Here is a 12,632-nt window from a genome sequence, read left to right on the forward strand (position 1 = left end):
TAGAATAAAAAATAACCAAGTGTTAATTTCTCCCAAACATTCCTTAAACAATTTTTTGCTGTACTATAAATAAGACTATCACTGTACTTGAACTTCAGGAACTTTACTAACTAGACCAGGAATTCCTCTAACGATTAGATAAAAGCTGTTATGATGAAAAGACAACAATATAAAAACCCCAAGACTCCTACACACATTTCACTCTTGAAAGTAATCCTAGTGAAGATTGTCATTCAATATAAAAACATTTTTATTTCTCAACATTAACTAAATTGAGAGAATGTTAACATTAGTATGTTGTTTTTAAAATACATACACTAATAACTTAGATTCATAGATACTAAGGTCAGAAGGGACCATTCTTATCATCTAGTCTGACCTCCTGCACATCACAGGCCACAGAATCTCACCCACCCACTCCTACGAAAAACCTCACCTATGTCTGAGCTATTGAAGTCCTCAAATCGTGGTTTAAAGACTTCAAGGAGCAGAGAAGCCTCCCTCAAGTGACCCGTGCCCCATGCTACAGAGGAAGGCGAAAAACCTCCAGGGCCTCTCCAATCTGCCCTGGAGGAAAATTCCTTCCCGACCCCAAATATGGCGATCAGCTAAACCCTGAGCATATGGGCAAGATTCACCAGCCAGATACTACAGAAAATTCTTTCCTGCATAACTCAGATCCCATCCATCTAATATCCCATCTCAGGGGATTAGTCCCATTTACCCTGAATATTTAAAGATCAATTACTTACCAAAATCCCATTATCCCATCATACCATCTCCTCCATAAACTTATTGAGTAGAATCTTAAAACCAGATAGATCTTTTGCCCCCACTGCTTCCCTTGGAAGGCTATTCCAAAACTTCACTCCTCTGATGGTTAGAAACCTTCGTCTAATTTCAAGTCTAAACTTCCTGGTGGCCAGTTTATATCCATTTGTTCTTGTGCCCACATTGGTTGAATTTACCTTGCCAAACACTTAGGATTGTTGGGAGATATTTTGGATCTCCAAGTTTAGGAATGGAGATGTTTAGATTACGGCAGAGAAAGGTGCAAGATTTTGCAAACATGGGAGGATAAGGATTCAATTAATAGTTTATAAAAGATCCCAAACTCTTTTTATGCTTTTTAGGGTAAGAAGTGGTCCTCTGCAATTCAAACACTGCAATATTAGGTACAAAGTTTGGATTTACATCGAGAAAAGTGTGTCAAAGTACATACAATACTTGTGACAACAAGCTCAAACATTTGGGGATTATTTGGGAATGCTGTCTAGTCAGGCCACAATTGTTTGACCTTGAAGTGTTAATGCATTATTGCACTTGCCTGTAACAGCACTTGCTTCCAGGGGAGCTGCTGAGCAACTGTCCCATTTGCCAGCAGGACGGGATGTTACGATGAGTAAGAGAATGTGTTTATTCAGTGGCACAATCCAACTTTCCAGACATGAGAACTATTCAGATTTGAGGGCACTATTTACTGCTTTGTGGTCCTGGCTCAGCAGTTGAAATTACTTTTAAAGTTTGTAATCAATATGTAAAGCTATTTTAAAAGCTGTGCTACAGTTAGCACTTAAAAAAAACTACACAAATTTACACTATTTGGGTCAAATTAATTTTATTATGCTCGATGATGGATTGCCACCAGTGCAACATCCTATTCACTGTACATTTCAAAAATTCACATACTAAAAATTTCAATTTGATAAATGGAAAACTGAATGATTGAGAAGTTCTTATGAATTCCATACGTATAATAAGTGGCTAGCTGATATTGTCTATGCACATAATGTCGAGATAACTAGCATGAGGCTTTTAGTAATTGCTAAGGCTATCTGGACACAGTCATTTAACTGGAGTATATAGAGAGGCCTTCATTACAATGTTTAGCGATAGTGAATCAATGCCATGAAACACTATCTTCGGCCCAGAGTGCAAGTGGGGGAGCACTGAAACATGCAGCCATGACATTATTTTAGCTTAATTGCAGTTGAAGTCTTCATGCCTAGATTTAACCATACATATGCAATTTTAAGCAGTTATTAATTTGGACTTTGTGCAATCAAGTGGATATATTTATAGAACAGCAGCATCAAATGCCTTCTTTGCTAAGTGATCCGTGGATCAAACAGAGTTATCCCAAGTACACAGTGTTTAACTTCCAGCTCTCCCAACACAGGGAATGGAGATTTCTTGATGAATGCTAATTATGTATTAAAGTACAGAAATCCCAACTCCATACAGGTTAAACATACCCTATTAAGCAATGTATTAGGAAAGCATCTGGGCCTTGTCCACTTAACTTTAAAATGCCCTTAATGCTATAAAAGAGATAAAATGCTAGAAGTTATATCAAAGCCATAGAATATTCTCCATATGCACATTCTTAAACCCACTTCCCAGACCTCACCCACAGTCAACTCGGAATACTCAAGCCATTACAGCAGCAAAGCCAGGAGAAGTATTTCTAGCAGCAGAGGGCAATGTGAATATTACTGGAAGAAAATGAGACCACTTGGAAGAGATTTCCAAAGTTACATGCTTAAGTTACACTTGGAAGGGAGTTAGCATCGCTGGAATAATTTAACTCCTCTCACACCAGTTTTCAGCAACATAACCTTTTAAATTCTTTTCTTCTCACCCGATTAAGTAATTGATTACTAGAGACTAAATAGCTGGGCTAGAAATCCCAAGCCACATCATGCAGGTCCAGCCTGCCAAGATCAGGCCAAAACTGGGTTTCAGTCAATACAACTCTGGATAACTTAAATGCAGTTTGGTACCTTGACTATAGTCAGAAAGTCTCAGGATTCTATGTGTTAACTATACTCCAAATACGACTGACTTATCTAAACATTCTGTATCAGTGAGATAATGTGGTTCTTTAAAAAGATTTTCTACCTAAATCTTACTGCAAGTACAATAATTAGTGCTGCAGACATTAAATACCCAGGCTAGAGCAGAGTAGTGTATTTTAATAGGCAGATACTCCAATTTTTACCTCACTATTAAGTACATCTTATATAAAGGTGAAACCTGTGAAACAAGAAACCCATTTTCCAATTATGTACTCAAACGCTATTCTTATGAATAGGGCCCTTGATTTTATCACAACTCTTGGTCTTAAAGCCAACATATGCAGACAGAATATTGCAATAATAAAGTTCAGTACATATTTAAAGTGTATATTCTGATTTATATGCTTTTAAACTTTTTTTTTTTTTTAAATGTAGGACTGGTGTCTTAGTGTTTGGTATTACCATATCCCATAAAGACTGCAATGTAACACCACGTAAGTTTACTTTATTAGTATGCCAGTGTCCTACACATTTAAAAATGAATTTAAACCCAACATTATTGAAGCAAGCATTAAATGCAGCCCTTCAGCCCAAAAAAATACATAAAATTGATTTTAAAAATAAATCAAATGATGGTAGGAACAGCCAGATTACACTATAGCCCCAGCAATTTAGGCTCTTCCTCATTCTGAAAGACAGCTGGCAACAAGGACTAAACTGGTTTGCATCAAAAATGCTTTCACCATTGCTATAGCAAAGAGCCATCCTATTTAATCTCAGGCAGAGAGTTTCCTAATTAAAGCCTTCAAATATCACTGCTATCCAATATCAGACAATATTGCTACAGTATAATGGTAAGTTATTAATTTTCATAACTAGCTGTGTATTTTTGTAGTTTTATGAAAAGCATACTGCTAAGATTCGAACAACTGCAATGTTGTGATGTATTGAAAATCGTGCAATATTATAATCAGCCTCAACATTCATGTAGCATTGTATTCGAAGTGAAGGGGCTCAATAAACTAAGAGCTGCATCACTTAAAGAATGTTGTACTATACTAGGTTTTAATAAGAAAATTTAGATACAGAAAAGTAGGGTATGAAAATAGTGTTTTCCTTCTTGCATTATAACTAAATTACATTAAGGTTTTTGTCAGTCTCGCATATTACATTTAAACTCCCTTATTGATGGAATGGAAAGTATTCATGTGTACACTGAGCATCAAGATGTAAACTTGCACACATTAACAGGGAGCAGCTTTGTAGAGGATTATGACAAACCTTTACAGATTAAATGAGGTATTGCACAGATTAATAAAAAAGCAAAAGGCAACAAAAATATACAGCAAATTGGTAGAACATTTACATGATAATTTTACAGACTCCATAGACAGAAAGTAGTGTTTAGTATTTCATTCACCTTAAAAAATATATATATATATATATAATATAATATATTGATCAATCATCCCATTCGTCATCATCCTCAAAGTCTTCTTCATCATCTTCATCCTCATCTTCATCTAGAAGAGGAGCAACAATCATTTGAGCAAACAGAATTTACATCACAAAAAATATTACCTTTCCATTAGAAATCAATCCAGTAGCTGCATAGATGAAGTATAGTTACTAGCATTACAGGAAATGAAATTCACAACTCTAAATTGCTCTCACTATCAATACCTAATATATAAGGTTCCAGTTCTGGGTGTTTTCTTCTCCAGGGAAGAAAAACAAACAAAACAAAAAACAGTTTTTGGATATAGTAGTAAAAAATGTACTTTCTAATACTCTGCCCACCTAAGTATTGAGTGAGGCAGGGTGAAAAACATGTTCTAAATTAGGTTTTCTACTTTTGCAAAGAGGAAAAACCAAAGTTAGATGTTTGCCTCTCCAAATTTAAACTCCTATCATAGGGGTTTCTTTTCCCTTCAAAAACAGACAAAAGTATTTCTATCATGTCCACAGAGCACTTGTGGTTCATGGAATACTTCTAACTTGTGTGTAGGACTATATCCGCCTAAGCATGAAGTACGTATCAGTCTTCAAATAGAATTGTTTGCTGTTCATAGTAGTGCAGTCCAAAATTGTTAACATTTCTAGAATTATTTTTTGACTAGCTGAAGTTTTTTTTTTTTTTTTTTTTTTTTTTAAATAAGCTAAGGAGGGCATGACATTGGACTTAATGTCCTTGTGATATTTCTCTGGAGTAAATTCAATAGATATCAAATTTGCAGAGGACATCAAAATTAAAAGGTTCCCATACAAAGATAGAACCAAACTAATCAAAATATTCACACACAGAAGGACAGAACCAAACTGCCAAGTGACCTGTGGATATCAAAATAAAGATAACTGCAGGCAACAAGGGAAGATTTGGTATTAATACTATATAAAATTCTGGAAGAAATAAGTAACAAGGGGCAAAATGAAGCAATACAGTAAAACAGCTGTACCCACAGCATTAACAACAAGATAGTGAGAAAACTAGCCAAAAACTACTATCCTAAACCTTACTTTTTGCATGTACCCAAGCATTAAAAATTGCAACAAGGCTGGCATGAGCAAGTGATGGTAGTCACTTGTTGGTTGGGCAGCACGTGACATTTAAAGATCATAGTTACAGTTCTAACAGATGCATCTTCAGTTAGAAACAGACTCTTTGGCGATTAAAAAAGGTTTTTCTGAATAAAGGACTCCTGTATGCAATGTTCATGAATCTGGCATTGCACCAAACACTGGGCTGGCCAAATTAATTATATTTAAGATCATACATAATTAGTAATCACTTTCTATAGTCTAAGATTTTACATCAGGTGGTGGATAGTCTTAACTGGTAATTTTCAATACAGCATTACTGCAAACTACAAAACACTGGCCATTGTCTGATGAAGTATGCTAGACCAGTGGTTCTCAAAGCCGGTCAGCCACTTGTTCAGGGAAAGCCCCTGGTGGGCCGGACCAGTTTGTTTACCTGCCGCATCCGCAGGTTCGGCCGATCGCGGATCCCACTGACCGCAGTTTGTGGCTCCAGGCCAATGGGGGCTGCGGGAAGTGGCGCGGGCCAAGGGATGTGCTGGCTGCCCTTCCCACAGCTCCCATTGGCCTGGAGCGGCAAACCGTGGTCAGTCGGAGCAGCGATCGGACGAATCTGCAGACGCGGCAGGTAAACAAACCGGTGCGGCCCGTCAAGGGTTTTCCCTGAACAAGCGGTGGACCAGCTTTGAGAACCACTGTGCTAGACTACTGCGGATGGTCCAGTGGCTAGGTCTGGTATATTCTGTTTCACTATACATCTAGAATTCAATATAGTCATCAGGAAAAAAACAAATGTAATTAACATTTCATGTTCCACTGTATGTTAACAGCTACACTTTGACAAACCAAAGCAAAAGTTCCCACAAACCTACCTGAAGAATGAATGGCTTTGCTCCTTTTCTGCATAACCTCCATTAATGCACCCACAATTCCTGAGGTGGGTGCAGCTGTGGGTGGCAAGGGCTCTTGGCCATCAGATACCTTGAAAGAAGAATACAATGCTATGATATAATTAAACGGAGAACCTTTATATTTCCAGGCAAATCGTCTTTTAGAAAATTGAATTTTTTTTTCAATTATGGAGGGAGATTAGAAGTTATTTGAAACTACAACCTCCGGTATAGCTAAAGCTAAGAAAACTAAGAAAAAAGAAAGCTTGGCAAACTCCATGTTTTCTAAATGCAAGTTCTTCCACTGTTTTTTGCCCAACACAGTTCCAGTTAATCAGTACTCTGACAGTGATGATTAAATACATACAACTAAACTCAGCAAGCCTTATCATCATCAGGAAGAGATCCCACACGGCTGAGGGAAAATTCCACAATAGGATAGGCAAGCCTTGTTCAGTTGCATAATGGTCTATGTTCAAGATAACAGAAAACTTATTCGCAAAAAGAAAAGGAGTACTTGTGGCACCGTAGAGACTAACAAATTTATTAGAGCATAAGCTTTCGTGAGCTACAGCTCACTTCATCCGATGAAGTGAGCTGTAGCTCACGAAAGCTTATGCTCTAATAAATTTGTTAGTCTCTACGGTGCCACAAGTACTCCTTTTCTTTTTGCGAATACAGACTAACACGGCTGCTACTCAGAAAACTTATTAAATTTTTTTGCTAAAGTTTGTTGACTAGGTCTAGTCTAGGCAGATAAATCCTGCATCTCCCTAGTAGGGATTTATAAAATTGCGTACTGCGCCCATGTATTAACAAGTCTATTAATATTTATAGATCTCCATACTTCTAGACAGTACTTTACAGAAAGACCTAGTCTGCCCCAAAGAGCTGAGAACATGCTCAGAAAAACCTAGAAGCAGACCAGGCAAGGATCCGGGGTAAGGAAAGAAACAAAAATAATGTGAGTATTGCACTATTAACAATGTTACAAATTCAGGTGTTTTTGTTTTTTTAAAGACTGTGACGGCAAGACGAGAGATGGTGCAGAGCGGGTTTGAGAAGGGATCTGACAAGAATGAGTATGTCTGCCGCACTGGAAGAGGGACTGTAGGAGCTAAAGATTGAGAAAAGTGGTCAGAACGAAGGGTGTTTGTATACATGCATTAGGAGAGGAGTTGAAAACTGGAGCAGACCTCTGAGGATATGGAGTTTGAAACTCAAGAGTAAAGACAGGGAAACAGTGAAGAGAAGTTGAGCATAAGGAGAAATCCAGATGTCTCCCATGGAATTCATCCTCTACAGTTCTTCAGAAAACTTTCATAAAGCACAGATGCTCCTGGCAAAGTTCACCATAACCTCATGTGCCATGCTAACATTACTAAACCAACGTTTAATGAAAATGTAATTTGATTGTAACGTCAGAGGTGCAGGACTGCACGTTGCGTCTATACTAGATAATTCCAATAAACTAACTTTTAATCTCCGTTTTCAAACTAAAATCGAGAAGAATTATTCAATTATTATTATTTAAAACATCACTGAAAAAGAGATCTAATTTGCTAAAAAATAATGGAAAAACCTCCTTTAAGGATTTCAGAGGTGGGCCAAAAGTCATAAATATTGGAAATGGAGAATCAATTTTAATGATGGTGTGGCAACAGCCAAGACATAACATTAAAGAAAAGTGGCCTAGGATTTATCAAAAAACAAACAAACAAAAATATACACCATATCAATTCCCTACGACTCCAACCCCCACCAAAAAAACAAAAAAAACCCCAACCCATTGGCTATTGCTCTAAATTAGTTTTGGAAATTTAGAAGACAAACAATAGATACTTACAGACTTCAGCTGTATACCCTGTCGTATCTGGTCTAAGAGTGCATCTCTTCCTGAGCTGGACACAGGTCGACTGTTCTGTTCTACTTTCTTTAACTGGGCACCTTCTCTGATTTGATCTAAGAGTGCTGCTTTATTTCCTGCAGGAGCTGGAAATTGGTTATCAACCTCTGAAGTGAAGCCAGGTGGTGGAGGAGGACCAGGAGGGGGAGGTGGTGGAGGAGGCGGTGGAGGTACACATGAACTACTTGCTGATGGTGGAGGCGGTGGAGGTGGGCCAGACGGTGCAGATGATGAGTGCACTGGAGGTGGAGGAGGATACATCCTGTTTGGAGGAGGAGGGGGCACTCCTGCACCTGGTCTAGATGGAGGTGGGGGTGGAGGTGCTGCTGTGGGGGCTCTTGAAGGAGGAGGAGGTGGAGCTCCTCTTCCCCTTGCAGGAGGAGGAGGAGGACCTGAGCTATGTGGAGGTGGTGGTGGAGGAGGGGGTCCTCCTCTGGATGGTGGTGGCGGCGGCGGTGGAGCTGAAATAAAACACAGAAGATAGTGCCTAGTTATATATGACACAAAATTCTTATCCCAAGTCATTCCATCTGAGACGCATAGGAAGGAGTAAAACATAACGATGCCAAAACACCTTTGCCATGTCTCTAACAAGGATCTCTGTGCCTATACAAAGTCCTAATCTTGGTATGCTGAAAATATTGTCCATGTGTCTTCTTGCCTGTGTATTTTTCAAGAAAAGAACTGATATAATACTAGTTATCAGCACTGCACTATGTTTGTAAAAAACACCACCAAATAAGCCATAAACCATAAGCTGGGTCTTGATGAGTGGCTTGTGTTATCATTGGGTAGGAATTTCCCTGAATATCCACAGTCCTTTTTGTATAGGGAAATATTTTAGGACATTAACATTAAGCTTTCCAAGACATTCTCCTCAGATACAGAGGTATGGTTTCAGAAATATTTAGTTTTTGCTAAATTAAGGGTGAGCAGGCAGAAAATACTAATTAAATGGAAACCTAGTCATTTCTACAAAATATAGAAAAAAATGCTCTATTGCCCATGTGATGTTTCAACTCTTACAGTTTGAGTTTCACCACTTTAAGTGAATCTCAAGTTATAATTAACTTGTAGATGCTGATTTGTTTTTTTGAACTGCTTTTCATCTTGCTCAGATCATGAAAAATTTATTCTTTATAACAATATCCTAATGTGAAAGAATGACAGAAGGAAATGACTTCTTAGATGTCCACCTGAATACATTTTTGATAACTAACTTAACTGAATTTTGTATCGAAATGATTTAATATTTATTTGGACAATAGTTATCTTCCATAGCATAGGTTCACTTTACTTTCAACTGGGCTTCTTCTAATAGTTTGTGTGATATTATAGTTTGTGTACTTTATTTAAATACTTAACTATATGGATGATCTTTAGGTTTTTTGAGAAGCATGTGCATTCTTTTCATTTGTTATGCTTTGGAAGAAGGAATGGTATGTGAAGTCCTGGGGCTCTGGATAAGGGAAGTACAAGAGGAGATGAAGGTGTAAACTCAGCTCCTCTGTTCTGTGAAATGCAGAGCTAGAGCTCCCTCCCTGCCTTGCGGGGGGGGGGGGGGGGGGTCATGATAAGAGGTTTCCTAAAGTTTATGATCAGAAGGGCCATTATTAATTCTATACTACAAGGAAAGGTGAAAAAATTAGGGCTGTCAAGCGATTAAAAAAATTAATCACGATTAATAGCGCTGTTAAACAATAAAAGAATCTCACTTTTATTTAAATATTTTTGGATGTTTTCTACATTTTCAACTATATTGATTTCAATTACAACAGAATACAAGTTTACAGTGCTCATTTTATATTTATTTTTTATTACAAATATTTGCACTGTAAAAAACAAAATAAATAGTATTTTTCAATTCTCCCATTACAGGTACTATAGTACAATCTCTTTTTATCATGAAAGTTAAACTTACAAATGTAGAATTATGTACAAAGATAACTGCATTCAAAAACAAAACTGTGTCAAACTTTAGAGCCTGTAAGTCCACTCAGCCCTACTTCTTGGTCAGCCAATCGCTCAAATTCACAAGATATTTACGTGCCAGATGCTCTAAAGATTTGTATGTCCCTTGATGCTTCAATCACCATTCCAGAGGACATGCAAAACCTGTCATCAGCATGGATGCATGTCCTCTGGAATGGTGGTTGAAGCATCAAGGGACATATGAATCTGTAGAGCATCTAGCACACAAATGTCTTGTGATGCAAGCTACAACAGTGCCATGAGAATGTGTGTTCTCAATTTCAGGTGACATTGTAAACAAAAAGCGGGCAGCATTATCTTCTGCAAATGTAAACAAACTTGTTTGAGCGATTGGCTGAATAAGAAATAGGACTGAGTGGACTTGTAGGCTCCAAAGTTTTACACTGTTTTGTTTTTAAGGGCAATTATGTAATAAATAAATAAAGTAAATTGGTAAGTTACATTTTCACAACAAAGAGATTGCACTACAGTACTTGTATGAGGTGAATTGAAAAATATGGTTTCTTTTGTTTATAATTTTTACAGTGCAAATATTTGTAATAAAAAATAATACAAGGCGAGCAGTGTTCACTTTGTATTCTGTGTTGTAATTGAAATAGATATATTTGAAAATGTAGAAAAACATCCAAAATATTTAATACATTTCAATTGGTATTTTATTGTTTAACAGTGCGATTAATTTTTTTAATCACGATTAATTTTTTTGAGTTAATCACGTGAGTTAACTGCAATTAATCAACAGCTCTAGAAAAAACCTAATGTCCCTGCCAATATGAGCTGTGGGAAATTCCTTCCAGACCCCACATCTGCTGATCGTTTGCCTTTGAGCATGTGAGCAAGACACACCAGCCAGGCATCTAAGAAAGATCATTATCTGTACCTCCTTAGAGCACTGGTCCATCCCATCTCGTCTCCAGAGTTCAGATGTGGCCAATTCCCAATGCTCCAAAGGAAAAACTACCAGAACAGATCTGGCCAATTATGCACAGGGGTTGGGGTTGGCGCTTCCTGATCCCTGTGTGTGACTGGCTGATGCCCTGAAGAATGAGGTTTGATTATAGTCAAATCACCAGGAAGAGGAATTTGAAGCAGGAACTGCAGGAGGCACAAGTTCCTCACTGGGTAGATTCAGGGGCTCCCAGCCATTCACCCTGTAGGTGAAGCAGGAATAGCTTTAACAAGAAAACGTGTGTGCCAACAGAGTTCAACATTCACTTCCTCTCCTCTAAAAGGAGTGAGGATCTCTCCTTGCTATTACCTCTCTCTTCCTTCCAAAAAGAGGGAAAGAGGATATTCTACTCCCTGCCCAAACCTCAGTTTCATAGATTTTTTGCCTCAGAAATCAATGCTGCCAACATTCTTGGTATTATGAGTATGGGCTGTATTGCGGAAATTTTCCACTTTGGCCGCTAGAGGTCACTGTCACCATATGTAACATCTTCAGTAAGAGCTATGTATGTTTTTCTGGATTACTGAAAAAATATACAACTTTGCCATGCTTCAGAATTTGTGCTGCCTCCATAACTTGTTGCAGTCCACTTTCCTTGACAGAGTAGTGTTAAAATCTGATTTACAGATTTTACAATAGATTACAATACAATTACAATAGATTCATATCTAGAGGGGGAAAAAACCTGCCATATCCCTGACAATACAGTTAAAGCACCAACATGATGACTGTGGAAATAAGAGTCTGAAGTTTTATGAGGCTCACTTGCACGCAAAGAAAGAAATTTGTTGAACAAATGTTACATACCACCAAGGGAAAGGCTGAATGCCTTATGGATTTTCAAAACTGTACAACTCAAAGAGCGAGAGTAACCTCACACCAGAAAACAGAATGAGAGAGTATCTGAGTTTTATGAGGAAAAAAAGTGAGTAAGTGAAACATTCCAAGCAAAAGATAGTTCAGTTATATCAGTCTTGATAAAAGCTAAATTACTCTATTTTTGCCAATAGTTATGTTCAAAGTTTCTTAAAACCTTCTAATGAAAACAGCCTTGCTAAAAAACCCATCAATTCTGCAAGAGTTAGAAATGAAACCTAAGACAAATGACTTCTATTTCAAAATCAGCTAGCAGCAGAATGGATTCAAACTCTACCCAACATCCTGTCAGGCCTAATGCCAACCATAAGCACAGAGAATCTTGCAATAAAACACAGAAAATGAAAAATTTCAGGGGGGGAAGAGGGAGAGAAGGAGGTGGTTTTTCAGTGAAAATCACAAAGCACTTCAAACCGCAGTCAAGATTAAACATTACCTTGTACATTATGTATAAAACAGTTACAGATAAAAGCATTCTAGCTGACAAAGTTAAGACCTTTAGGACTATTGAGCTACTTCTAACACAAAGGAGGCCCCCATTTTATTTGTCATGCATGCTAATATGAGGCAGCAGCTTTTTATTTGACTACACCCATGCAAAGTGGTGGAACTTTAAGTTAATGCACAACGTAGTAAAAGCTAGTATTGTACGCTATCTGTAAAACACCAAGGACAAGTAAAGA

The 12,632-nt window shown here is 37.7% G+C and overlaps 1 protein-coding gene across 1 annotated transcript in view; it reads right to left on the reverse strand.

Annotated features, from left to right (window-relative positions):
- Window positions 1–1,601: 1,601 nt before the first annotated feature.
- WASL (WASP like actin nucleation promoting factor) overlaps window positions 1,602–12,632 on the reverse strand; it is an 86,234-nt gene continuing 75,203 nt past the window's right edge. The window contains exons 9-11 of the mRNA XM_038411514.2: window positions 8,073–8,593; window positions 6,209–6,317; window positions 1,602–4,321 (exon numbers count right to left, since the gene is read on the reverse strand). Coding sequence (XP_038267442.1) covers window positions 4,260–4,321; window positions 6,209–6,317; window positions 8,073–8,593 — 692 coding nt within the window. The 3' untranslated portion in view covers window positions 1,602–4,259. The remainder of the gene's footprint in view (window positions 4,322–6,208; window positions 6,318–8,072; window positions 8,594–12,632) is intronic.

Source organism: Dermochelys coriacea, chromosome 1 (assembly GCF_009764565.3).
Source record: "Dermochelys coriacea isolate rDerCor1 chromosome 1, rDerCor1.pri.v4, whole genome shotgun sequence".
Taxonomy (NCBI): Eukaryota; Metazoa; Chordata; order Testudines; family Dermochelyidae; genus Dermochelys; species Dermochelys coriacea.